We start from the raw sequence: 26,598 nt of genomic DNA, 5'->3' as shown, positions 1-26,598 counted from the left end.
GAGGAGTGGGGGGAAGAGGCCAAGAACACTATACAGTCCCCCAGGGAATGCCTACAAGGAACCACTCTCTTTAACTAGTTCCACCCCATACAACTTTCATCATCTCCTTTTCATTATTAGTCCATTCAGCAATGAATCTATAAGTAGATTAATTCATTGGTGAGATCAGAGCTCTCATGATCAAATCACTCCCAAAAGCCCTACCTCTGAACATGAACCTTTGAGGGAATCCAGATCTCAACCATAACAGATACTGAATTGTTTTGAAGGTCTGATTTTATTTATTTGTTACTTGTAAAAATTCTTACTTTTGACTGGACTCAGAAGTGGAAGCTCTCAGAGAGGACAGCCTGCATCTCTTGGCAATCTGTTCCTGGCATTTTTCTTTGGCTTTTTTCACTCTCTTGGCCAAAATTGGCATATTCTGCAGTCTTTTTCTTATTCTTCTTAGTACACTGTTACTTCAGTGCTGTTGTTGTACAGTAATGAGATGTTGAATCTTCTGTGCTTTGGTCCTGGGTTTTTTATCTCCCTTGTTTAAGGGTTTTTCTGACAACATATCAGCAGACATCATCTTCCTTAGACTGAAAAGTTTGCAGAATTTATTAGCTCTTTTGGGATTCAGTTGATGAGGCACAGTAGTATCAGTAAGTCCAGGAATATCCTTTTCTCTCTCTTATTACTATTATTATTTTTTACAATAATCAAGTTGAGAATGCTCAGATTGGCATCCACAATACAACCTTGAACAGATTTGTGCTTTCTCTCTCCAGTTTACTTTGGTCTATAACAAGAATGCCCCTTACTCAGCAGCAGGTAAACACAGCCATGAGTCAAGATACCCTGCTTCATGGGGAAACCTTGCTTGTCAGTCCCATCACTGATTTGAATCACATAGCCCTTCTATGCTTCACCCAGAGTGTTAGCAGCAACTTCTTGGCCATAAGCTTCTCAAAGTATGAAATTTGTGTTCACTCTCCACTTCAATGAGTTTCTGGTAGCCAGTGGCTTGGAAAGATAGTCAGCTTCATCTTGGTACAGCTTCAGATACTAAATTTTATCCTAGGTTTTGAAAGATGATTGCATATTGATTTTGAAAAAATAATTATCATATGAGCTTTAATTAAGAATTTTACCAGCTTGGAGTTTGGCAAAATGCCAGACAACTGTCACTAGGAACAGAAGTGTATTTTTTTTCTTCTGAGAACATTTTTTAAAGACTCCCAAACTCCCCCAAGAAGCAGTTCTTCCATCAATTTCTCAAGCCAGATTGAACAAATTATCTTTGAAACGACTGACCCATCAGACATTCTCCTTAAAACATTTGCTCCCCAGAAATAGAGTCAATTAATAATTCCCCTAGGATTATGTCAAACTCTTTGATTTTTAGACTAAAGAAACCATTCAAAATATCTCTGACAGCCTAATTTTGGCTTTCATTTCAAATAGCATTTTTCTTTTATCAGGAGCACTCTATTCCAGCCATGTGGGTCCCTACAGATGCTGGATTCACTCTTCCTCTGAGCCTCTCACCACTGCAGTACTCTTGGCCTTGTTTCCCCCTTCCTCTTATGGGTATTGCTATTTCTCCCATGCTTCATAACTGGATGGTAAAAATTTATTTCTGCTTTTAAGTTTTTGGAAGACATTCCTGGTAACTTCAATCAGGTTACTACTAGGGAAGAAACCTGATCAATACACACACACACACATACACTACATGATGATACATCTTAACCCAAAAGGACTTATCTCAGGAATAGAACATCAAAATTAGGACAATGTAATTCTCTATTAAAATAATGAAGAGAAAAACAATATGATCATTTCAATCAATGCAAAAGATGCATATGATAAAAATACTACTCCCTTTTATGATAAAAACTCAGCACACAAGGAGTAATGTCCTTTTTCATAACAAGAGAATGTCCCTTTTCATAACAGATATACATAAATTTCAATTTGTTTGCTAATATATTAAACAGAGAAATACTGAATATTATTATTTCTATTCAATGTTCTACTGAACCATGCTATGTAGCACTGCAGTTTAAAAAAATAAATAAAAGGTGTTATAATTGGAAAAGAAAAATATAACATGGTAATTATGTACAGATTACATGGTTGGATAACAAAACTACTAAAAATAAGTAAATGGAGCAAAATTGCAAGACACCACGCCAATATACAAGTCAATTGTATTTCTACACACTAGTAAAAAAACAGAACATGAAGTTAAAAAATACTACTTATAGTACTACAGAGAGCACGTTATATCCTCTCATGACTTCTTGCCACAGTGTATGCTTTTTTCCTTACTTGGAATATCTTTCCTTCTACCTTCATATACCTGTTCCAGTCCTACATTTCTTTCCAGTCTCATTTTAGAATTTTCACTCTATTAAAAGTGTTCTTTCTCTCTGTCCTTGAGTAGTTCTCAAAGTTTAATTCATCAGCAAATCCTTTCCTTAAAAAAGCTAAAGTAACAGATTTCAAATATGCAAAACTGATAAAAGTGAAGAATTCTTAATGAAACAATAAGGAATTAACTCCTGCTTTCCTTAAAAAGGAAAAACCAAATAAAATAAAAAATAAAACAACTCCAGAAGCACAGATTTGAAGCCACTATGATTAAGTTTTTGTCACCTGAATAGAAAGGGCTGTTAAGTGAATCTTTTTTTTTTTTTTTTTGGTACTAGGGATTGAACCCAGTGGTGCTTAACCACTGAGCCACACACCCAGTCCTTTTTCATATTTATTTAGAGACAGGGTCTTGCTGAATTGATTGGGACCTCAATAAGATGCTGCCTTTGAACTTCTGTTCCTCCTGCCTCAGGCTCCTGAACTGCTGTATTTGGGAATACAGGTGTGCACCACTGCATCTGGCTTGTTAACTGCACCTTAAAAATCGAGATCTTTTTCCTGTCTTAGTGAAAATACATCAGCAACCAGAAATTCCTTTACCTCCAAATCAAACTGATTTACACTCCCATCTCTCTGTAGACTTTCCCCTTTCATAAAGTTAAGATTAATTTCTTTACCTTTTTGCAGAATTCCCTCATAATATTTCAAAAATGTGTTCTACTCAGTAATCTTTTTTTTTTTTTTAATACCGGGGATTTAACTCAGGAGGACTCAGCCACTGAGACACATCCCCAGCCCTATTTTGTATTTTATTTATAGAGAAGGTCTCAATAAGTTTCTAAGTGCCTTGCTTTTGCTGAGGCTGGCTTTGAACTCGCAATCTTCCTGCATCAGCCTCCAGAGCTGCTGGGATTATAGGCAAGCACCACCACACCCAGCCTACCCAGTAACATCTTCTTTAATCCACTCCCAATGTGTGTAAATCTTATTGCCTAAGTCATTAAAATAGACATATTCCCTAAATCATTCTTTTCCCTTCATTTAAACTTCCTGAAAGTCTTTAACGTGCTATTAGTTTCTCCTTCATATAACAATCTGGCTTCTGTTCACTCTACTTTACTGATATTGTACTTACCAACATCTCCAGTGATCTATCTGCTTAGTTACCAATTTATTCTTTCCTTATTACTTGACTTTCGGATCAACACATGGACTGTGATTCAGTTCTTTTTTGGATCCATGTCATCACTCTTATGGCATTTCGCCTACTTATAGGACTGCTCCTTTTGATCTTAGCTCTACTCCTCCCATTCCCACCCAACACACCTCCATCAACTTCTGTATTTTTTACATAGTTTTATCCATGATCCCTTTGTTTCTCACTTTAATCTGTTCACTCTTCTGGCCAATTTCATGCACCATGATTTTCAGTACCTACTATATTTTACTCATAATTCTAGTTTTCAAACTCACATTTCCTAAAATTGTGTGCCAAATTTAAAGTACAAAATCAATCTCAATAACTTTCAAATTGCCTGTCTTGGTGCACTGTACCTTCATCCACCTGGGTAACAAACTTAACTTACCCTTCTTTTTACTCACCAAACACTATTATTCAATTGCAAGGACTATGCCTTATCTATTCTATACAGCATTAATATTGTCACATATTCTTTACTTCACTGTCTTGTGTTTGGAGACTCATTTACCTATCAAATGACTGTTACAACCTACGTGACTAAACTTGTTCAGCTGTGTTCAACATTCTAAATTCATCCCTTTGTCGCCATAACAGTCTCCCTTACTTAAAATTTGTGCCATAAAATTCAGGGTAAAATTTAAACTCCTTATTATGACAAATAAGATGTTTTGCTATCTCATTTCTGCTTTCTTCTCAAGATTCAGTCTCATTACTTCTTTTAACAACAGACTTTCTATAACTGTGCCATGCCACAACTTTGCATATGTGGTTTCCCCTATTTAGAACACTCATTTCACCTTCCAAAGAATTCCTACTATTCTTTCAAACCTGGGCACAGGTATAACTGTTTCTGAGACATCATCTCTGGTCTCTCCAAGCTCCCTTGGTTAGTCTTCATTCCTTTATTCTGCATCCTCCTGTAAACCTCTATGTTTGTTCTGCAACATAATATCATCACAAATTACCTAGTTCTCTGTGAAAATCACTGACAATTTTTCATTTGCTGTTTCTTTTAACTTCCAATTTCCTACACAAATTAATGACTTCTTGAAGAGAGCCTGTTTTTTTCAGCCATACAATTTCTAGTGCCCAGGATAGTCCTTGGCCTAAGCCTAGGCATAAACAAATGTAAACCACTTCCAAAGTCCATGTTTTTTTTTTTTCTTTTACAGTCTGAAATTGTAAAAACTAGAAGACCTCGAGTGAAAAAATAAACTTTTACTTCATGAAGTGATACCTTTTCAAGACTTTTCCACTGGTTATAGTTTCTCCCAAATACTAGGATTTTTTTTCCAACTGAGAAATATAGTTTTAATCTTTTTTGGGGGGGCGGAGGGAGTGGGTACTGAGGATTGAACTCGGTGCACTCAGCCAAGGAGCCACATCCCCAGTCCTATTTTGTATTTTATTTAGAGACAGGGTCTCACTGAGTTGCTTAGTGCATCCCTTTTGCTGAGGCTGGCTTTGAACTTGAGATCCTCCTGCCTCAGCCTCCCAAGTTGCTGGGATTACAGGCATGCACCACCATGCCCGGCATAGCTTTAATCTTGACATGATTGCCAAAATAAACTAAAGTTCTATTTAAATTATCCAGTATCACTGTTCAGAGCATAGCAAGTACGGCTTAATAATAAATATGACCTCAAAGCAACTAAGAAAAATTATTCTGAAAACAAAATTAGGAATTGTGTAGAAATTTAAGAGCCTTTTAGGTGTAGTTTATAAAGTTACCAGAACCAAAAAGGAACATATATTTGTCTTTTCTTTTTTTAAATGTTAACCATGCAAACAGTTTGACAGTACATTAGGAAAAGTTGAATTACAGATACTCAGAGGTAGCTCATAGTTTTCTTCTTTTATTTGGTCCTTTGCTCTAAAAATGCATATATTTTTAAGATCAATTCTTTCCTTTCTTATAAAAGTGTTAGTTGTAATAAATATGCTAGTAGTTTATACAGTTGCTTTTCTAGTGAGAAATTCAGCACCCCTGAACCCAGATGTTTTTCCCCCATATCAACATGTTGCAAGTTGTATAATGCTGAAAAAGACAGGGTTAAAAAAAGCCCATCTTTTATCTTACAAATGGCTACTATCATGTCTGCAACTGTGAAGTGTCTATGCAGGACATTTTAAAGAGTAAATGACAAATGGCTCAGTGGTGTACATTTGTAATTTCAGTAATTCAAAACTAGAGTGCCAAATTCAAAACTAGACTGGGCAACATAGTGAAACCTTGTCTCAAAAAATAAAAAGGGCTGGAGATATAGCTCAGTTGTAGAGCAACCCTTGGTTCAATCCCCAGTATGGCTAATAAAAAAAAAAAAGAAAAAAAGAAAAAGCGAATGACAGGTATGAAAATTTTTCTCATATATGATTACATGGCCAAGGTTTAATCCTTAGAATTTAATATCTAATGAAGACTCTATCAAAATAGTTTCTTGATATTCTTAATGTTCAATAAATCAATCTTAAGTACATATTCTCTGATAAGCTTTGGTTTAAGGCTTTTACACATGCAAATCTGCTTTCAAGGAGCCCTCTTCTATATGAATTTTAAAATGATTTGTAAGGGAAGACCTCTGGCTAAAGAGTTTCCCACATGCATTACACTCATAGGGTTTCTCTCCAGTATGAATTCTTTGATGTGCAATAAGTGAGGAGCTTTGTCTAAAAGTTTTCCCACATGTGTTACATTTAAAGGGTTTTTCTCCTGTATGAATCCTCTGATGTTGAATAAGAGCTGCACTTTGGCCAAATGACATCCCACATTCCCCACATTGATAGGGTTTCTCTCCAGTATGGATTCTCTGATGATTACTAAGGGATGAGTTACACCTGAATGTTTTCCCACACTCACTGCATTTGTAGGGTCTTTCTCCAGTGTGCATTCTCTGATGCTGAATGAGAGCTGAACTCTGCCTGAAGGCTTTCCCACACACTTTACATTTACAAGGTTTCTCTCCAGTGTGAATTCTTTCATGAATGATAAGTGTTGAATGGGAACTTAAGGCCTTGCCACATTCATTACAATTATATAATTTCTCTCCAGTATGAATTATTCGATGTCTATTGAGTCGGGAAATAGAAGTGAAACCTTTTCCACACTGATTACATCTATAGGGCTTTTCTCCAGTGTGAATTCGTTCATGTTGAATAAGTGATGCACTCTGACTGAAGGCTCTCCCACATTCACCACATTTGAAAGGTTTCTCTCCGGTGTGAATTCTCTGATGATAACGAAGAGATGAACTAGACTTAAAGGTGTTGCCACATTCATTACACAAATAGGACTTCTTTCTGGAATGAATTCTCTGACACCCTGGAAGAGATGTGGATGGCTTCCTACCTGGATTATATCTATTGGGATTTTCTCGAGCATGAATTTTTTGATGCATAAAAAGGCCAGATCTTCTGCTAAAGGATTTACCACATTCTTTACATCTATAGGATTTCTCCACAGTATGGGTTCTTAAGTGCTTACAAAGAGATGCACTATGGCTAAAGGCTTTCCCACATTCTTTACATATGTAGGGTTTCTCTCCAGTATGAGTTCTTTGATGTTGAATAAGACCAGAACTTTGGCTGAAAGCTTTCAAACATTCTTTACATTTAAATAATTTCTCTCCAGTGTGATTTTTCAGATGTTTACGAAGGGATGAATTGTGAATGAAAGCTTTTTCACATGTATTACATTTATAGCGTTTCTCTGCTGTCTTGATTTTTGGTTGGTTAAGTAAATTTGCATTCTGTTTGAAATTATTTCTTTGTATTTCATACTTTAAGGGTGTTCTTTCTCTAGCAATCCTTTGTTTCTTAAATATGACTGATTTTAGGCTGATGTTTTGGCCAAATTCAAAATTTTTATGGCTTTTGTCTATAGTAAGAATTTTCTTATGGGTAACTGGAAATATTTTTAAGCTTCCGTTTTTGTCTTGCTGTCTTTTTAACCTGTTTTCAGATATACAGGGTTTTTCTGATATAACATCCCAGAGTTCATCCCTTTTTAGTCTTTTCCTCCTCAGCCCTTGAAATGTGAAGTCTTTAGTTTGAGTTGACTTTGTGGTTTGAAGACTGCTCTTATATCCTGAAAGAAAAGAAAAGAAAGAAGTTGCCAATGATTAATGTGATTGGGACTAAATTTATAGAGGAAATATTAGTGATATCTAAATAAGGGTTTGCTACATGTCTAAAAGACACTAGCAAAAGGGAAAAATAGGAAAATGAATGGTGGCAGATGTATTAGATAAAAACAAAAGCAAAGTGTAAGCTTGTTTACAGAGGGCATGCTTGACAAAGTGGAATGGAGAGAATGAACTAGAAGAGGCATATGAGTTGGGAAATGTAGTCTGGTATCTAAAGTCTATGATCGATCTGTATATCACCTTACTTCTGAAATTATTTCTAATCTTCAATGTCTTGATTCCCTTTCCTATATGTTAAAACCCCTCTGGAACTGTCAGATTCAGTGCAAATGTTAACTCCTCTTGCACCTTTTCATAACACTAAGCTTCAACAATCTATGCCTTTTCTTTATTATAAACAATGTGTCATGACCTAGATGGTATAGATTAATCACTTGATGTGACCTGTTGATGTGGTAAACACAAGATGGATGAGGCTGCTGCCAGGGTAACACAGCTTACTTAAACTTATCTATTTTCACAAGTAAAACCACATTGAAAAATAACAATACAAAGCTGGGAGTGGAAGCTTGTGTAATCCTAGGACTTGGGAGGCTGATGCAGGAGGATTGCAAATTGAAGGACAGCCTTGGTACCTTAGCAAGACCCTGTCACAAAATAAATAACTAAATAAAAAGGGCTACGAGTACATACAGCTCAGTGGTGCAGCTCCCCTGGCTTTAGACCCCAGTCCTTCCAAATAAAAAATTTTTTAAAAAAAGGGTACAATGGCTATGATGTTACTAAGTAGAAAATTTCCTACTTTTTTGTAATCTTACGGAACCACTGTTATGGTCCATCGTTGACCAAAACATCATTAAATGGTACACAACTCTATTATAATATATGTATTTAATGGAAAAATATATATCTAGAGATATCAAAAAAAAGCTTTAAAAAATCTTGCATTACAGATAATACAAACACGCACGGAAACAGGAAACTGGGGGATATTTCCACATTATGGTAAAATTCACACATACCTTAGCCCTACAGCTAGTACCTTACATAGTAAAGAAATACCTGGTGTATTTCCAAGGTAAGAACTTCCATTATTTCTCCTACTATTCAATGCTGTAGAAGTATTAATGCAATCAGACATAAGAAATCAATTACAGATATAGGGATGAGTAAAAGGTAAGTGAAACTACCTCCAATTATTGATGGTATAGCATTAAGCCCAAAAAATCCCAAAGAATCAATGATAAAACTTATTCAGTGAAGTAGCAGCATGTGAAATTGACACACTAATTTAGCAGAATACATGGCCTCTACTGACTAGATGCCACTAGTACCTTCCTGATAGAACACTCCCACTCAGCGTATCATAAGCAAAAATCTTTCATGACATTGGCAAATGACAAAAGAGCCCCCTAGTACAGAACCACTGGTATCAATGGAAGAAAAATGACCATGAATTGATAACTGTTGAAATGAGTGATGGACAAATGGGGATTCAGTATACTATCTCCTTACATTTATATATGCTTGAAATTTCCCACATTCAAATTAAAAATTAAGTCTTCTTACACTTTTCTATCTTCCCTTGTAATAGGAGTAAATTTCTTCTATATTTTCAATTCAAACTTAGCATTATAGGCCTTGCACCTATCTTATTTTATATTCTCATCCCTTTTCTCTTGTGTTAAAAATGGGATTCTAATATGAACAAAATTATTCATTTGTTTTTCTTATAATCTACATTGTAATTTCAAAATAACATAACAGTATTATTGCTAAAAATATGAGAATTAAGAACAATGTAAGCTGGGCATGGTGGTGCACACCTATAATCCCAGTGTCTTGGGAGATTGAGGCCAAAGGATTGTGAGTTCAAAGCCAGTCTCAGCAATGGTGAGGTGCTAATCAACTCATGAGACCCTGCCTCTAAATAAATAAAATACAAAATAGGGCTAGCATGTGGCTCAGTGGTCAAGAGCTCCTGAGTTCAATCCCCAGTACCAAAAAAAAAAAAAAAACAAAAAAAAAACCCAAAACAAAATAAAACAAAACAAAAAACCCCAAAGCCAAAAACCAAAACCAAAAACAAAAACCCCAAAACAAAACTAACAAAAGAACAATTTAATATTTGTTGGCAATTCTTTTTGTCTTTAGGCTATTACTCCACTAGGAAATTCAGTTGAATTGCAGTGTTTTAAAGACACTGAAGTGATTCTTCTCTGTTTAAGCCAAAGTTGAAAACAATGAGGTTCATTTGTTTCATTTTGTTCTCCATTTTTGAGGATTTATTTATTATTTAATCTTGTTTAATAATCACAGACATTTTCATACTTTCAATTTAAAAACTATAAACAAGGTGCCTTCAGAAAAAAAACTATCCTTATCCTCTTTTTTTGTCTTCACCTTATAATTAACGTGAGATGTGTATCATTCTTGTTTCTTATATAAAGGTGTGATACCCACTGTTCTGCATTTCCTCCTTCATAACCTATTCATAATGTATTTATCCCCTTCATTATATATTCTGGAGATGGAGATTCTAGGGATCCAGATTCTCCTAGGGGAATTTACAGAGGTCTATCTCTTATTTCTTTTCTTACTGTTGCATAGAATTTCACGTGTTGATATACCAACTCAATTTCACTAAGGGACAGTTGGGATAAGTCTGATTTTTAAGTATTCTCTTTTTATATTTTATTTAGAGACAGGGTCTCACTGAGTTGCTTAGGGCCTAAATTGCTGAGGTTGGCTTTGAACTCACAATCCTCCTGCCTCAACTCCTAAACAAATGGGATTATAAATGGCTTAAGTATTTTGTTTTTATACATCTAGAATTTACACTGTTACAAGTGAAATCCTCTGTCACAGGTATATCACACAGGAAACAACTTGTAATTCATTTTATGAAGTGAACATTACCTTGATATGACAATTACAGTACAATAAAATATATTCATGGGGCTGAGGCTGTAGCTCAGTTGCAGAGCGCTTGCCTAGCATGTATGAGGCACTGGGCTCAATCCTCAGCACCATAAAAATCAACAAATAAAATAAAGGCATGCTGTCCATCTACATCTACAAATTAAATTTTAAAAAATATATCCACAGACCCATTTCTCTCATGAATATAAATGTAAAAGTCCTTAACAAAATATTAGTAAATATAACCCAGCAATATATAAAAGGAATTATACACCATGATTATGTGTGTTTATTCCAGTGTTGTGTGGCAGGTTCAACATAAAAAAAAATCAAAGTATTCAACAATATTAATGGGCAAAAAAAATAATATTCTTTTTTTTAAAGAGAGAGAGAGAGAGAGAGAGAGAGAGAATTTTTTAATATTTATTTTTTAGTTTTCAGCAGACACAGCATCTTTGTTTGTATGTGGTGTTGAGGATCAAACCCAGGCCACATGCATGCCAGGCGAGCGTGCTACCGCTTGAGCCACATCCTCAGCCTATAATATTCTATTAATATATAAAAATCTGACAAAATCAAGCACCTATCTTATTTTATATTCTCATCCCTTTTCTCTTGTGTTAAAAATGGGATTCTAATATGAACAAAATTATTCATTTGTTTTTCTTATAATCTACATTGTAATTTCAAAATAACATAACAGTATTATTGATAAAAATATGAGAATTAAGAACAATGTAAGTTATTGCTAGGTATGGTAGTGTATGCCTACAATCCCAGAGGATCCGGAGGCTGAGGCTGGAGGATAGCAAGTTCAAAGCCAGCCTCAGCAATCGATTGAGGCCTTAAACAACTCAGCAAGACCTGTCTCTAAACAAAATATTAAAAGGGTTGGGGCTGTGGCTCAGTGGTTAAGCACCCCTGGGTTCAATCCCCAGTAACAACAATGACCCCAAAAATAAAAAAATAAAAAAGTTTGACAAAATCCAGCCACCATTCATGATATACAAATATAAAAATCACCAAAAATGAGAAAGGAGAAGTTTCTTAAATTAATGATATCTAAAAACACTTGACAGCTTATATACTTACTGGGGAAACACTGAATGCTTTCCCCAAAAATTGGGACCAAGGTAAGAATGTCTGCTGTAACCACATTTTTTTTTTTTTTGTGGGAGTGGGAGAGGAGGAGTTACTGGGGATTGAACCCAGGGGTACTCTACCACACAGCTACATCCCTAGCTATTTTTATTTTGAGACAGGGCCAGGCTGGCCTCAAACTTGTGTTCATCTTGCCTCAGCTTCCTGAATCACTGGGATTATAAGCATGTGCTAATAGTCCTGGCTTGCTTTTACCATTCTTATTCAGCATGGTTTAGTCAGTGCAACTGGAAAGAAAATAAAACATGCACACATATACACACACACACATAAAAGTGTGTGTATAGATCAGAAAGGAAGAAACTGTCCCTACTTGTAGGTAACAGTATGTTAAAAATCCTAAGAAATCTGTACTACATTACGTAGAAGGAAGGTTACAGGAACAATATTAACTTAGAAAAATTAATTATATTTCTACATAATAGCATTGAACAGTGAGCATTATAATTAAAACTGTAATGTCATTTACAATTGCTCAAAAATACTTGCAATGGATCTAACAAAATACATGTAGCACTCACATAAAAATTACAAAACACCAATGAAAAATTTAAAAAGCTAAAAAAAAAACATGCCATGTGGATTAGAATATTCACTATAATAAAGATCTCAACTGTCCTCAAATGGATATACAGGTTTACTGTCATTCCTATCAAAATCCAAGCAAATTTTTTTTTCTTTGTAGACATTATTCTACAATTTGTATGAAAAAGCAAAGGAACTAGAATAGCTTAAAAAAATTTTGGAAAAATACTGAGAGTAACCACTATATACATACATTAAGGACTATGTACAGTTATAGTGATCAACACTGGTATTGTCAGAGGAACAGACATATAGATCAACTGGACAGAAAAGAAAACCCAGAAATAGACATCCTAACAACAATGTTCAACTGCTTTTTGACAAAGGTACCAAAGATTTCTGTGGAAGAAAAATAGCTTCTTCAACAAACAACGGAGGAACAATTGAATATACACAGCAAAAAAACGAACCTTAACACAATTTCACATCTAATAATAATTTAAGAAAACTTAAGAAGGGTCATGAACATAAATGTAAAATGTAAAATTTTAACACTTTTGGTGGTGGGGGGGGGAACAGAAGAAAATCTTTAAGATGTAAGAATAGGCAGAGTTTTTCCACTTGATACCAAACAGACAAACCGTAAAAGGAAACACTGATAAATTGGACCTCATCAAGATTAACACTTTTGTTCTATAAAAGACCCACTTAACAGGATGAAAAGGCAAATTACAGACTTAGAGAAAATATTTGCAAAACACATCTGAAAAATTACTACTATTAAGAAAATAAGAATTCTCAAACTCAACAGTAAAACAACTAAACAAAAACCCAAAACAATTTAAGCAGAAAATGAACAAAAAACATAAACAGATATTTTTATACAGAAAGATATACAAGAAAATACATGTATCTTTTATACAAAGAAGACATACAAAAGGTAAATAAGCATATGGAAATATGTTGAGTCCAACATCAACAGACACTAGGAACATGCAAATGAAAATCACTATGTATTTGATCATATATCCATCAGAATGGCTAAAATAAAAAGTAGTGATGTGGTAAAATGTCAGCAAGTATGCAGCAATACTGGATTATTCACACATTGCTAGTGCATCATAAAATGGTACAGTCATTCTAAAACACAATTTACCTGTCTTCAAAACTAAACATTTAACTTCCATGATGACCTAGCAATTGCACTCTTAGACAAAAAATAAAAACTTATGTATTTTTGTGTAAAACTTGTATATGAATGTTTATAGCAGCTTCATTAGTCACTGCCCCAAACTGGAAACAATCCAGATGTCTTCCAACAAGGGAATAGTTCTATAAATTGTGACAAAGCCATTCCGTGGCATACAATGCAGCAATCAGAAGGAATGAAGGACTGATGCATATATCACCTGGATGAACCTCCAGAGAATAATGCTAAGTGCATGTGTGGGTGGGGAGCCAACTCTAAAAGGCTGTAAACACTGTATTATCTTATTTATATAGCTTTTATTCTTTTTTTGTGGTATTGGGGATTGAACCTAGGGCCTCATGCATGCTAGGCAAGTACTCTACCACTGAGTTATATCCATATATAGCAGTCTTGAAAGGACAAAATTAAACAAATAGAAAACACATAGTGGTTACCAAGGATTAAGGTTGAGGGAAGGTGGGGTATAGAGACAATAAACAAGGAATGAAGTAAGTGTGTCTAAAAAAGGGTATCAGGAGGCATCCTTGTACAGACTGAGGAATTCTTCATTTCTTCATTGTATCAGTGTCAATATCTTGGTTGTGATACAGTATTATACTATGTTTTTAGAATTGGGCACATGGGATATGGAATCCCTCTATAGCACTTCTTATAATTGCATATAAATCAATTGTCTCAAAATAAACACTTTTCTGGGGAGAGAGGGATACTGGGGGTTGAACTCAGAGGTACCCAACCACTAAGCCACATCCCCAGTCCTGTTTTGTATTTTATTTAGAGACAAGAGTCTCACTGAGTTGCTTGGCACCTCACTTTTGCTATGGTTGGCTTTAAACTTGCTATCCTCCTGCTCAGCCTTCCGAACCACTGATATCACAGCCAGGCACCACCACACCTGGTGAAATAAACACTTAAAACAGCACAAATTTCCACTGTCTTCTAAATTAGTTTTCCTTCTGGATATTATCAACTCCTTGAATGATGTCACTGTCTATCCCCCAAAAAGCCAGAAACCAAGCAAGAATCCCTCACAACTCCACTTCTTCTGTTTTCCATATATAACCCAAGATGTGCTTTTATCTCCCAACTGTTTCTGGATTGGTCTCCCATCACCACTAATCTAGTTCAAGTCACTCCTGCATTCACTGTGTAAGTGGAAACCTACACTGGCCAGCCACTGAGGTGTTGTGTTGGGGAAAAGGGAATGAACAAAACAGGAAACACTGCATAAGGTAGCCTATGATGCAAAGGAAGAGAAAGATCATTAATAATACTAATATTAATAGCATGCTGAAGGAAAAAAAAAGCATGCTAAGGGGATAAAAACATGGAGAAATAGAGGGCTGTTTTAGATGCACTGTCTATTCAAGAAATCTCTGCAACAAAGAAGTAAGTTATATGTATTTGTGGTCAACAGAAAGAATGGTCCCCAAAAGGAAAGCAAATGCAGAGGCCCTGAGGTGGCAGTCAGCCTGGTTAGAATCTTCAAGTAAAGGGCAGGGTGAGAGTAGATAAAGAGGTAGCTGGGGCTAGAACAGGTAGATCTCTGAAGGCTGTGATGAGGACTCTGGATTGTGCTCCTTGTGGTGGAAGCCAATAGGGATTTTATGCATGAGAACAATACAGCATGGTTTTCCTTTTAAATAGATCCTTCTGGGCAGCTACAAGGAGATGATGTGGTGGTAGTAAGGGAAGTGCAGGGCCAGTTCACTGGTCTTTGTTGGAGAGAGCAGGGAGATAGGAACAACACTCATACAAATTAAACAGGGGTGCTGAATACTATGTACTCACTTTGGCCGACTTTTAAAAACCATTACAGGCTATTTCACTGGGGTTGCTAATAAGTCCTCTGACACCTTGCAGAAATTGGGAAAACGCATGCTTCCTTCATGAAGATGCTGCCCCAGAAAATTTCACAGAGGACATTAGTTTTTTCATTGGAAGGAACTGGATTAAAAATTTTTAAATTTCTGAAACATTTTCACATTTAGGCATGAACCAAACTTAAGAGATGTACAAGTCGGTTTAACCTCATTATTCCTAGCACATCTATTCCAGAAAAATACAACTCAAGTGCTGATGCTTTGGGCTCATTTCATAACCAACGCAGCCAAATGAAAGATGAAGACCCCTAAGCCATGTCCTTCCATTGTCAGTGTAAAACTGACAAGCCCAGGGATGATGGAAGTTGTTTTTCTTGTAGGCTTGCTTTACTTTTTACCTCTTTGTGAATAGTTCTGAAGTGAAAATAACTTTGTAAAAGTATATTTCGTGAACTGGAGGTTCTAGGGAGTTCTGCCCCGGGAGCATGAGCTTTCTGCTACTGGCTGTTCAAGGGTTAGGATTTTGGTTCTGGTCCTCAGTTAATAATCTGAAGTACTTCCAAGAACAGGTAGATCTCCAGGTCTTTCAATTGTGCTCCGGGGGTGTGCAGGAAGGGCTATTCTGAGGTTACTAGAGTCCAGGCAGGTGACAGCACAGCTGTACCCACAGCTCCCCTAGAACTCCCACCTGACATACACCTTTGAGGAAAGGAAGGAGGGCCATCCCTCAAGAGAAATGAGGTAGAAAACAACTCTAGCAGCCTACCCCCTTTTACTCAGTAATCTACTGATAATTTTCCTTTAGGGAAGTTCTTCAGAGCTGAGGAGGGGGAGTTGAAGGAATACATAAAAACACAGCCCTTATTAGAAATAACAGGAGGAATAAAAAGAGGAAGATTTCATCTAGGAGCCCGGGTTTTCCCTTCCCCATCACTTATTTTTTTTTTTCTAAGAGTAAATAGAGCAGGATTTTTTTAAGTTAAAGGAGTCCCACAGTGGGAAGGAGGCCCAATTGCAGAAAAACCCATTTTGGTGTGCCAGCTTAGGAGTTTATATATGGTTCTGGGCAGAACATGAAGCAAAATGTATGTAAAATAGGCACTAACAAAGTATCAAGGCTCTTTATCTTCCTTTCCATCTGGGTTGACCCCCACCTTTCTTCCTATAACTTCCTTTAGGGTTCACCCCCACCTTCAGGTTTTCTACCTCTGAGACAAAGGAGTTGGTTGAAGTGTTCCCCCAGGTGAGTCTCAAGGTTTTTTCCAACTGAAATAGGCCTTGATAATGCTCATTAATATGTCTACAGTTAGCCTTCTAGTGTAGTTCCTGTGTTTGAATAAGACTGACTATTGACTGATATTCTTATTCATTCCTCCCTCTGAAGAAGTCACTCTTAACTGCTGTTAGAAGGGGAGCTTCTTTTTGGATTCCATTTGTAAAGCCATTTTCTTCCCCATCATTTCTTGAGGCCTGAGAACCCTAAAGGAAGTTTCCCAATCAATACTCCAAGTTGCACCCTCTTCTTAAGCAGCCTACAGTGATTCCTGGGTACCTGAAGCTTGCCCACTCACCGATTGAAGAGTCTCCGGGACTTCCTTTCTCTACCTTCCAGGGATCTTCTCCTTGTTGCAACAGGGAGATCACCTTTGGTTTGGTGAATGGGGGTCCTGCTCATAGGCAATATAAAAATAAATAAATATACACATAAGTAAAAAAGACTTGGTCATATTTTGAATTATAGTATCCCACATCTGAGGATGATACAAAGATCTTCTGTGGGATGCTTAGGATGTACCCCGAAGATGGAAAGTTGTATTAAGTAAAAGGTAAGTGACTTATAGAACATGATTTTGGTAAAATTCATTGTATACGAGAGAAATATGATGAACAGGAAGACTCATCTTTCTGTAGAAAATGTCAGATGTGTAGACTGAATTAAAACTTATAAGCAGGTATCTATGGGGAAGATTATGTACCAAGTATCTTGTTTGAAGTAAAAAAAAAACCAAAACAGTCTATGATCTCTTTTCAGAGACAGAGTTAACAGTGTTCATCTCCCTGGAAAAGAGAAGTAGAGAAGGGAAGTGGTAGGTTAGTCAGGAAGGCTAAGGTATGCTTCTGCTCAGGGATGAGCAGAACAAACAAAAATTATAGGAAACGGCTGGAGTTGTAGCTCAGTGGCGGAGCACTTGCCTAGCACATGTAAGGCACTGTGTTTGATCCTCAGCACCACATAAAAAAATGAATAAATTAAATAAAGGTATCGTGTCCATCTAAAACTAAAAAAATTAAAAAAAAATCAAAGGAAAATGTTGCCTAAACTGTGAAGGAATTTCAAATGTGAAACTGGGTTGATGGAGGGGGTAATAATCAACACCAACCCCCTTCATTCCCATACATGGGGCAATTCTACACCTCAATTCTCAATATTTATAGATATCTGATTTGTATAATCCTAAGGCAAAGCTCAGCTAAACTTTTTTGATGAACCCTAGCTTTTATTCAGGTAAGCAGGTGCTGAGATCTCCCCATTTCTGAACTGTGTCCACAAGGGATTTCCTTACCCAGTGAGGCCAGGTTACTATAGTTCTCCAGCATCACCTCCCGGTACAAGCTTCTCTGGGAAGGATCCAGCTTTCTCCACTCATCCCGAGTAAAGAGCACAGCCACATCCTCAAATGTTACTGATACCTGTAAGAACAAGACACTCCAGCTCACCCAGAACCAACCCTCCACAGCATGTAGATGGAGGAAATGGAGTTAAACAGGCTACCATGAAATCCTGCTGATACTATTCAAGGTTCTCAAGAGGCCACTCATTCGTTTAATGAATATTCATCCAGTGATAAAAACAGAGCAGCAGGAAGTAGGAACCTGATATTGTGTTAACCACTATGAGAGGCATATAGAGGATTAATGTAATCAGCAATGGAGTTAATTAGAATAATCCTTCTGATGGACATCTGATAATATCTTTTAAAAAGCTTAGAAATGGGTATCTTCTTACTTACCAATTACCATATTTGGACTGTAAAGAAGAATGCACAAATTGCATGCATAAGGATATTTATCATGTTGGAAATAACCTAAATGCTGATATAGACTAGGCAAAATAAGGTAGTAAAAGTTGTGTCAAGCTTGAGGATAGTTATTATGAAAATTAAAATAGCTTCCAGTTATTAAACACTTTCTATGGGCCAATAACTGCTCTGAGAGCTTTATGTTAATCTTCTGTGTATAATCTATTTGATGTTCACCACAATCCTATGAAGAAGGAACCACCATTGACCCCATTATATACAAGAAAAAACAAAGGTACAGAGAGGATAAGTGTGCTCCCTTGGCCCTTGGTTCATATCCCATGTTCTTGCCCACAACGAGTAACATGATAGGAGGGCAATGTGCAAGCCCTAGAAAAAACACTGAAGTATACAACTTTAACCTGACTCCATCTCTAGTCCTGCTCCTAGCTCCAGTGACAAGCTGACCATGGTAGGAGGCTTCTGGATATCATCAGGATAGGGGCTCAAGGTTAAGTGGGTCAATAATTTAATCAATGTGCCTATACAAAGTCTCCATAAAACCCAACTAGCAGGATTTAGAATCTGAAAATTGAACATATGGAGTTTTTTGGAGACTGGTACATCCAGAAGGGACGTGGAAGCTCTATATCCCTTGTCCCATACCTTACTCTATGCACCTCTACATTTGTAATCCTTTTAAATACCTTTTACAATAAATGTGTTTCCCTAGGTTCTGTGAGCTGCTCTAACAAATTAATCAAGCCAAAGGAAGGAAGTCGTGGGAACTTCAATGTGTAGCCAGTTGGTCAAGTACTGGAGACCCAGACTTGCAACTGGGATCTGAAGTTGGAGAAAGTTTTGTGGGGTCTGACATTACCTCCAGGTAGACAATGTCAAAACTGTACTGAATTAGAGGATGCTCAGTTGGGGTCCACCATTGCAGCACTCCTTACTTGGTGAGTGAAGAAAAACTCCCATACTCTTGGTATCAGAATGGTGTGGTGAGATTATAGCATATGAAAAAGAGTTTTTCTGCTCATACACATATTTATTCTTTGAGCTTTTCCTGATGAGAATGCAATATGTATATGATAAGAAAGATAATTTAATGGTATATGGAAGGAATACAGTAAAGAATCTTCACCCACAAAGAATTTAATAATACAATCAGCAGATAAGGAAAATGCATGAAATAGTTTGCACAATGAAAAAAAAAAAAGCTGTGTAGTGGGATCACATGCCATCTCTTAGTTCAATCTGCACTTTAGAAATAAGGAGAATAAGGTTCAGGATAGCCAATACCCCAGGTCACATGCGTTTCTAGTGGCAACAGCAAGACCCGAACAAAAGTTTCCAACTATGAACCCAGTACCTTCTCTGATCCTTTACAAATAGTGTGGTACTGACACATGGGCAGCAGGCAGGAATAAGATGTGGTAGGGGATTCACTGACACATGTGGATAGAGAAGGTTCTGAGAAGGAGAGCAACCTCGCTCTCTGGGAATGGAATGGGAAAAGCTTAAAGAAAACAGAACAGCTCAAACACACAATGGCAGGTACTGGTTGTTGCCTGAAAAATCAAAACCCACCATGCTTATGGGTCCAAAGATAATCCCATATTGCTAAAGTGCCCTGGTAACACATGGCTGGGTCTGTCTATGTTCTGAAAGATGTATCAGAAGAGCAGCTGGACAGTTCAAGCATGGATTGTGGTCATAAACTTGGGTTGACTTTTTTGAACCTTGGTTTCCTCATATATACGTAAAACAGAAATACTAACTGCTGTACTGTTGTGAAAATAAGAACAAACTCAAAGCCTCCTCACATTCCTCAACATGCTGGACACTCAATAAATAACAACTGTTAATGACAGATGAAGATGAGTAGAAAAAGGACAGTATTTTCTGCATCCCGGAAACACTGTATAATATATATATATATATATATATATATATATATATATATATATTATATGTAATATATATGTAGTATATATCTATTAACATTAATATTTTTATTAATATTATATCTTTCAGCTACCACAATAACCACACACAATTAGCTGTCACTGTGTGCTCCCCCCAGATCTAAACACTTCCTATGCACTAACTCATGACATCCTCTCACCTACTGAGGAGGTAGGCATGCTGCTATTTCTTTTACTGGTGAGGAAACTGAGGCACTGAGAAGTGGAATTATTTTTGCCCAAGGCACACCAACAGTAACAACAGTTAAAACCTGGCTGTGTGGCTTGAAAGTCCCACTTTCTAACCACCGCAAGTTCTATTTCTTCACCACCAATACCTCATAGAACCCTCCTTATGTTTCTTGAGGATTCTCCTCTTTGCCCTCAGAGAAAAAGATCCCTCCACCTGTGTCCCCTGCAACATGGCTATCCTTTGTTGACAGGTCATGTTACCTCTCCCATTTTCCCAACACAGGGTTGAAAATAGCAGGTTGAGATTAGTTTTCAGGAGAAGAATATAGGCAAAGCACTTGATCTTTAGAATAGAGAGGGAGAAAAAATAAAAAAAAATTTGGGCTGGAGAAATCTGGAGGAGGTATCATGAGGATGCTCAGGGGTGACTATAAAAAGAAAAGCATTTTGTTAAGGGCAGGGAGGAAGACAAGGATGAATGAAAGATGCAGGGCCAGAGAGGAATATTATCATGTTGTGTATGTTTATTCTGTCCCTAGTGATATAAAGTTATGTGACATCTTACCTGTCAAATTAGTGATCACACAATGGATTAAGATGAGTGAATAAATGTATCAACTAAAAAATGAACACTGGACATGTGTTCATATGTGTGGGGAGTATTCCCTACAGAAATCTACTTGTAAAGGTGGACCGGCTCCCCTAAATTCACAGGACTTAGGCTCCAAATCCTAGTGAGGTTGTATTGCTTTAGAACTTCAATTAAGAGGGATAAAACCATCCAGCCACCACCACCACCATCACCACCACCACCAACAACAAATCCATCCACTAAGAACTGATATGGCAATGAGCTCACCTGAGACCTTGATTCCCTTTGCTCAGGAGCCATGTCCTCTTTTTGGGCTCTTCTCTCCAGGATGGGTGCAGTCACCAGGAGATCTAAAAGAAGAAAAAGATACCATGAGGAAGACCTTCAGTTTTCCACCCCTCAGAACCAGCAGTTCTGACTCCACATGTCTGTAGAGGAATGTCAGAAGGAGCTAGGAGTGGACAGAATCAGAGACATGGGCTGGCGTCCTAGTCCAGGGCTTGACTCTTCATGGCTCTGAGAATTTCCCGAAGCAAGACTGGGAGAAGGGGACTGGATTCCATCACAGCAGGGACTCACTGAGCCTCACCAAGTGCCAGGCACCATTAGCTTTACACTATTTAGCCCCACATCATCAGGTAGCGTTGCTAGCACCCCATTTTATGGATCAGAAAACTAAGAACAGAGCGGGGCCAATTGCTCCAATCCCCCACAAGCCAGTGAGGATGGGACCAAGATTCCAAGCCCTGTACATTTGCTTCAATCTCACTTGCACCCCTGCGCAATTTTCCTCCACAAGCTTTCCCCAGTTTTTCTGTCCCCTGTCAAGAAATCAATTTCCAGATCTTTAATGCCGGGCCAGGGCAGGGAACGCGCTGTGGACGGATCTGCGGAAGCCAGAGGTGGGACTGCCGAAAACCTGGGCCAAGTGCCCCACCTGACGCGCCTGGGGCGACGTCACGGGACGGCTGGCGAAGGCAGGCAATAGGCGCCAGGGTGTCGCTCGTCCCACAAAGGATTCTCCACGCACCTTGCGGGCCTGTTCCCCTCACTCGGGCGCCGCATCCTCGGAGGCCTGGGTCCGCCTCCCACCGCCCTCTGCCGCTTACCTCCTCAGGCTCGGGGATCCCGGGGTGATGCCTCGCCAGGCTGAGCTCCGCATGCGGGATACTCCGGAACCGCCCCGCTGGCCGCAATCTGGCGTCTAGACCCCGGCCGCCAGCGACCTCAGCTCTACCCGGCGGCAGACACTCCGCGGCCCCGAAGGTCCAGGAGGGCGGGGCGGGGCGAGGGTGGGGGTAGGGAGGCAGAGCCGGCCGCTAATGCTTCTGGGAAATGTAGTCCACGCGAGGATTCTGGGAAGTGTAATTTTCTGCAATTGCTAGAGCTGAGGGGCCCTGCAGTAGGGTGCCCAGGCCCCACCGGATCTCCCTCTAGCGCTTCTGGGTATGTTTACACTTTCCGTGAGCTTCTGGACCTTGGGTACAAAGTTCTTCCAGAAGGGAAGCAGGTTCCCTGTGGGCGTTATCTTGTAGGTATGTATCTGCCTAAATGATGGTGAGGACACTAGATAACAGTCAGAATCAGACCCATTTCCAAAGGAGTTATTCTGCGAATGAGTACAGAACACCTGCTATGTACCAAGCACTACAGGAAGTGGTTTAAAATACTCAGCAAACTAAAGGAAGTTTATTGCCCTGGAGAATTTTCTTAAGGGTATAGAAAGCAGACAATAAGCCATGAACACAATTATATAGCATTTAAGAGGTAAAAATGTTATGGGGAAAAAGCAAACGAAGAACAGGCCAATATCCCTTATCAATTTAAATGCAAAAATCAACAAGATAGCTGCAAACTCAATTCAGCATTTAAAACAGGTTAAACACCTTAATCTGTGAGACTTCTTTCCAGAATGAAGAATGGTTCAACATTGGGAAATCAATGTAATATACCACATTAATAGAATAAAGGGGAAAAGTCCCTACATCATCATTTCAACTAATGTAGTAAAATCAGTTGTCGAAATCCAACACCTTTTCATGATCAAAAAACCAAACGATGAACCTTTTTTAACATAATAAATGCCGCATATGAAAGACACACAGTTAACATCACATTCAGTGATAAAAAAACGAAGGCTTTCTCCTAAAATCAGGAACAAAATAAGAATGGTTATTTTTGCCTCTTCTATTTGCAACAGTGGACCACCTTGTGCTTTGAATATTGCTGCTCTTCCACTGCAACTGATTTTTAAAATGGACATGTTTCTTTCTCTTCCTCCTACCTAATGTCTCCCTCTCCCCCATCTCAGGGGAAAAAGGATTACCTTTCTTCCCCATCCTAGACAGGAATATCTGTCCTTGAACACTCACCCACCTGAAAGTGAAGTAATCCAGACTCTGGGGATGGAGCTCAGAAATGACTATTTCCCAAGTTAACAATTGAATTATAACTCCAACAGAGAACACGTGGAATGTAGCCAATGTATCATCTCTTTAAAAGGCCCCTGTTCCTATTGATGGGTAGAATCACAGCCTCTGGGACAGCAGTTCCCTGAGTTTCTCCTTTGCTATCAAAGCAATAAACATTTTTTTCCTTTTTCTCAAAACTATGTCCTCTTTATTGGATTGGCTTTGGGGACAAGGACTGAGCTTTCAGCAATGGTAGCATTATAGTTTTAAAAACAGAACTAGTGAGATTGGATATTTGTAACATCAGGTCTTCCTCTATGTGAACAAATGCACACATGTCTCCATTGATGGAATCTTTTGTGATCATGTACCATTAAGTGTTACAATTTTAACATTTAAAAAATAAGAATTGGTTTTACATCCTTATGGTTTTGTTGTTCTGTAAATAGTCTCTTTTTCTTAGTGAATTCTGTTAGCATACAGAAATGCAATTGACCTTTGGATACGAAATTGGCATTTAATATTCTATCTAATCAGTATCATTATTAAACTGTATTATCATATCTATTTGTTGATATTGTCTGTGAATAATGATAATTTGTTTCTTCCTTTCCAATCCTGGATTTTATATATTTCTTTGCCTTATTGTATAGTTTGTATTGAATGTTGAATATAAGTGGTGACACAGGACATTCTGGTCTCAATACCAATCTCAGCTTTCCACATTTTATCATTAAGAGTAATGTTTGTAGCTGGATATAGTGCTCAGGCCTGTAATTCCAGTGACTTGGGAAGTTGAGGCAGGAGTATCATGAGTTCAAAGCCAGCCTCAGCAACTTAGTGAAACTTTGTCTCAAAACAACAACTAAAACCAAACAAACAAACAAAAAACAAACAAACAAACATATAAAAAGGGCTGGGGATGTTGCTCAGTGGTTAAGTGCTGCTGGGTTCAATTCCTTTTTCTTTTTAAAGAAAAAAAGAGTGATGTTTGTTGTAGAATTCTTAATACCCTTAATTGGAGTAAGAAAACTCCCTCTTATTCTTGAATTGTGGAATTCTTAAAACAGCAAGTTTTCACTGTTGTTCATACAGATGTCCCTTAAACCTGAACTATTTAAATTTCAAAATGAAGGAAAATTCACTAATTGCACAGTTAAGTAGAGGCTGGATTTCAGCTCTCCTATTTGGAGAAGTAGACAAAATATTCAGAAATCATAAGTGCTCATTTGTAGAGACTCAACAAATTCTCATTTTGCAATTGAAGCTGTTGGGCTCAGAATCCTTTGGAAAACCCAGCATTAGATGATCCAATTAGAGGAAACCTGCTACTAATGATCCAGTCAAAAGATAAATTTGTAGTTGCTTGTGAAAGGAATTAGGCAGATATAATTAAGTCCTAAACCCTTAAATTACTCAACAGGGCAGAAGTCCTAGATGCTGGATGAGCCTATCCATTTAAGTCAGGTAGTTTAGATAAATTCTCTTGTGAGGCAAGATACTAATTAGTCTTTGTCTCCAAAGAAGAGAAGGATAACAAGCTGCTGAAGAACCTTCAGAGAGTGCTGGAGAATGAAGCCAGGACTCTAGGCTGCAGGCAGATGTGCTGGAAGCCCTGCAGGAGCCCATGGCTGGCCTATGTGAACAGCTGCCTGCCCATCCAGTGGGAATAGCAGAAGCAGGTGGAGAAGATGGAGAGGGAGGTGGTGGCCTTGCAGGAGAAAGGAAAATTCTGCCTCAGACTGTGTTCTGATTCTACCCGACATTTCCAGATACTTTGGCCCAACCTCACTACCATCCTGGAAGAAGACTCAAAGGACAAAGATGGAGAGCTGTCAGTGGAGTAAAACCTCTTTTGTTAGTAGGTCCTGGCTTTCTGGTCTTATTTGTGTTTAAGAGAGATATGAATGGATACACCAGCCAGGACCAGGTGGCAGGAGAACCAGGTATCCTATAGATCTGGAAGACAGCTGACCCTGCACCTGGGCCACCCAGCCCTTCCATCCTGAGCCACAAAAACCTGAGGGCAATAGTGACAGCTACAGTCATTTGCTACCTATACATCTGGTAAAGGGTAATATATGAATGCACAAGAACAACACAGAAGCAGAACAGTCTCCAGATCAGTGATGTCTTGATGTGTCTAATCCTCAGACATCCAGTGGAGCTCAGTGTGGACAAAGGCTTTTCAACCAATCTGGGCTTGGGACAGTAGATCAGCAGCTGGAGAGAAGACCTCTACACTGTTAATGATCAAGCCTGGACAGGGATAGGGGCATGAGGCAAGAGGGAGCAGGAAGGAGTAGGCTCATGTTTCTTCAAAGTGAATGGACTGTTATTTGTAACCCTAAGGATGAATGTCATGTGTGGAAAAATTTTGTAAACTGTCAGTGTAAAGACTGCTTCTTGGTGTCAGAGCCCTTACTGCCTGTTGTCAAGGGAGAAAGGAGGGATAGAAAATTCTACTCTCAATTATTTGGCATTTTTAGATGTGGGTAGCATCAGTGCTTCTCTCCTCTTTCTCAATTATAAAACGTACTGCCCCACATTTGTAAGGAAGATCCCCACTTCCTTTGGTGTAATTTTTGCATCTGTGGGTTAATAGAGTGTATAAAAATAACTGCTTATATAAAGTTACCCCAACCACCGGGAATAGGAGAATATTCACATATTAGAACTGTCCTGGCAAATGACTTGTGCACCTATCATGCTATTTTAATCTGGGGTAGGTAAAGTAAGTTCTTGTTTGGTGCAGCTATTCATTCAAGTAAAAACATTTAGAACAAAAACAAATGCTATTGCTGCTGTGTTGGGAGCCACTCTGGACAGAAGCTATGTGCACACCTTGAAGTCCTGAGTAAAGGGGTATTGAAGAGTTATCACATCCCGCAATACATTGGGCTTTACCTCCACTGATAAGGAATGTGTGGCTCCAGGAGTGGGCGTCACCCATGGGGTTGAATTACACCCACCTGTTCCTTTGTAACCCTACCCCTTTGCCCTTTTGGGGATAAAATGTTCCATGGAAACTTCCCTTGTGTTCCCCTATATAAGAATAAAGAATT

At 38.1% G+C, this 26,598-nt stretch overlaps 1 protein-coding gene and 1 pseudogene across 1 annotated transcript; both read right to left on the bottom strand.

Moving 5' to 3' along the window:
- Positions 1-304: 304 nt before the first annotated feature.
- Positions 305-1,015, bottom strand: LOC113200747 (small ribosomal subunit protein eS6 pseudogene; annotated as a pseudogene).
- A 4,153-nt stretch (positions 1,016-5,168) lies between these two features.
- On the bottom strand, positions 5,169-22,380 carry LOC113200745 (zinc finger protein 354B). The gene is made up of 5 exons (XM_026414285.2): positions 22,232-22,380; positions 21,390-21,472; positions 17,913-18,039; positions 16,920-17,015; positions 5,169-7,649 (listed from the first exon to the last, which is right to left on the bottom strand). The coding sequence occupies exons 2-5, from the start codon at positions 21,420-21,422 to the stop codon at positions 6,073-6,075; spliced, it is 1,833 nt and encodes a 610-aa protein (XP_026270070.1). The 5' UTR covers positions 21,423-21,472; positions 22,232-22,380; the 3' UTR covers positions 5,169-6,072.
- Positions 22,381-26,598: the final 4,218 nt, after the last annotated feature.

The sequence above is a fragment of the Urocitellus parryii genome, chromosome 1 (assembly GCF_045843805.1).
Source record: "Urocitellus parryii isolate mUroPar1 chromosome 1, mUroPar1.hap1, whole genome shotgun sequence".
Classification (NCBI taxonomy): Eukaryota; Metazoa; Chordata; class Mammalia; order Rodentia; family Sciuridae; genus Urocitellus; species Urocitellus parryii.
The sequence above is the reverse complement of the archived record's forward strand: the minus strand, read 5'-3'. Positions and strand labels throughout refer to the sequence as shown.

Coding starts and splice junctions, on each gene's coding strand:
- LOC113200745 (XM_026414285.2), bottom strand. CDS start 21,422: ATGGCTCCTGAGCAAAGGGAATCAAGGTCTCAG. Junction 18,040..21,389: donor AAAGGGAATCAAGGTCTCAG/GTGAGCTCATTG, acceptor TTGTTCTTACAG/GTATCAGTAACATTTGAGGA. Junction 17,016..17,912: donor TAGTAACCTGGCCTCACTGG/GTAAGGAAATCC, acceptor GCCTATGAGCAG/GACCCCCATTCACCAAACCA.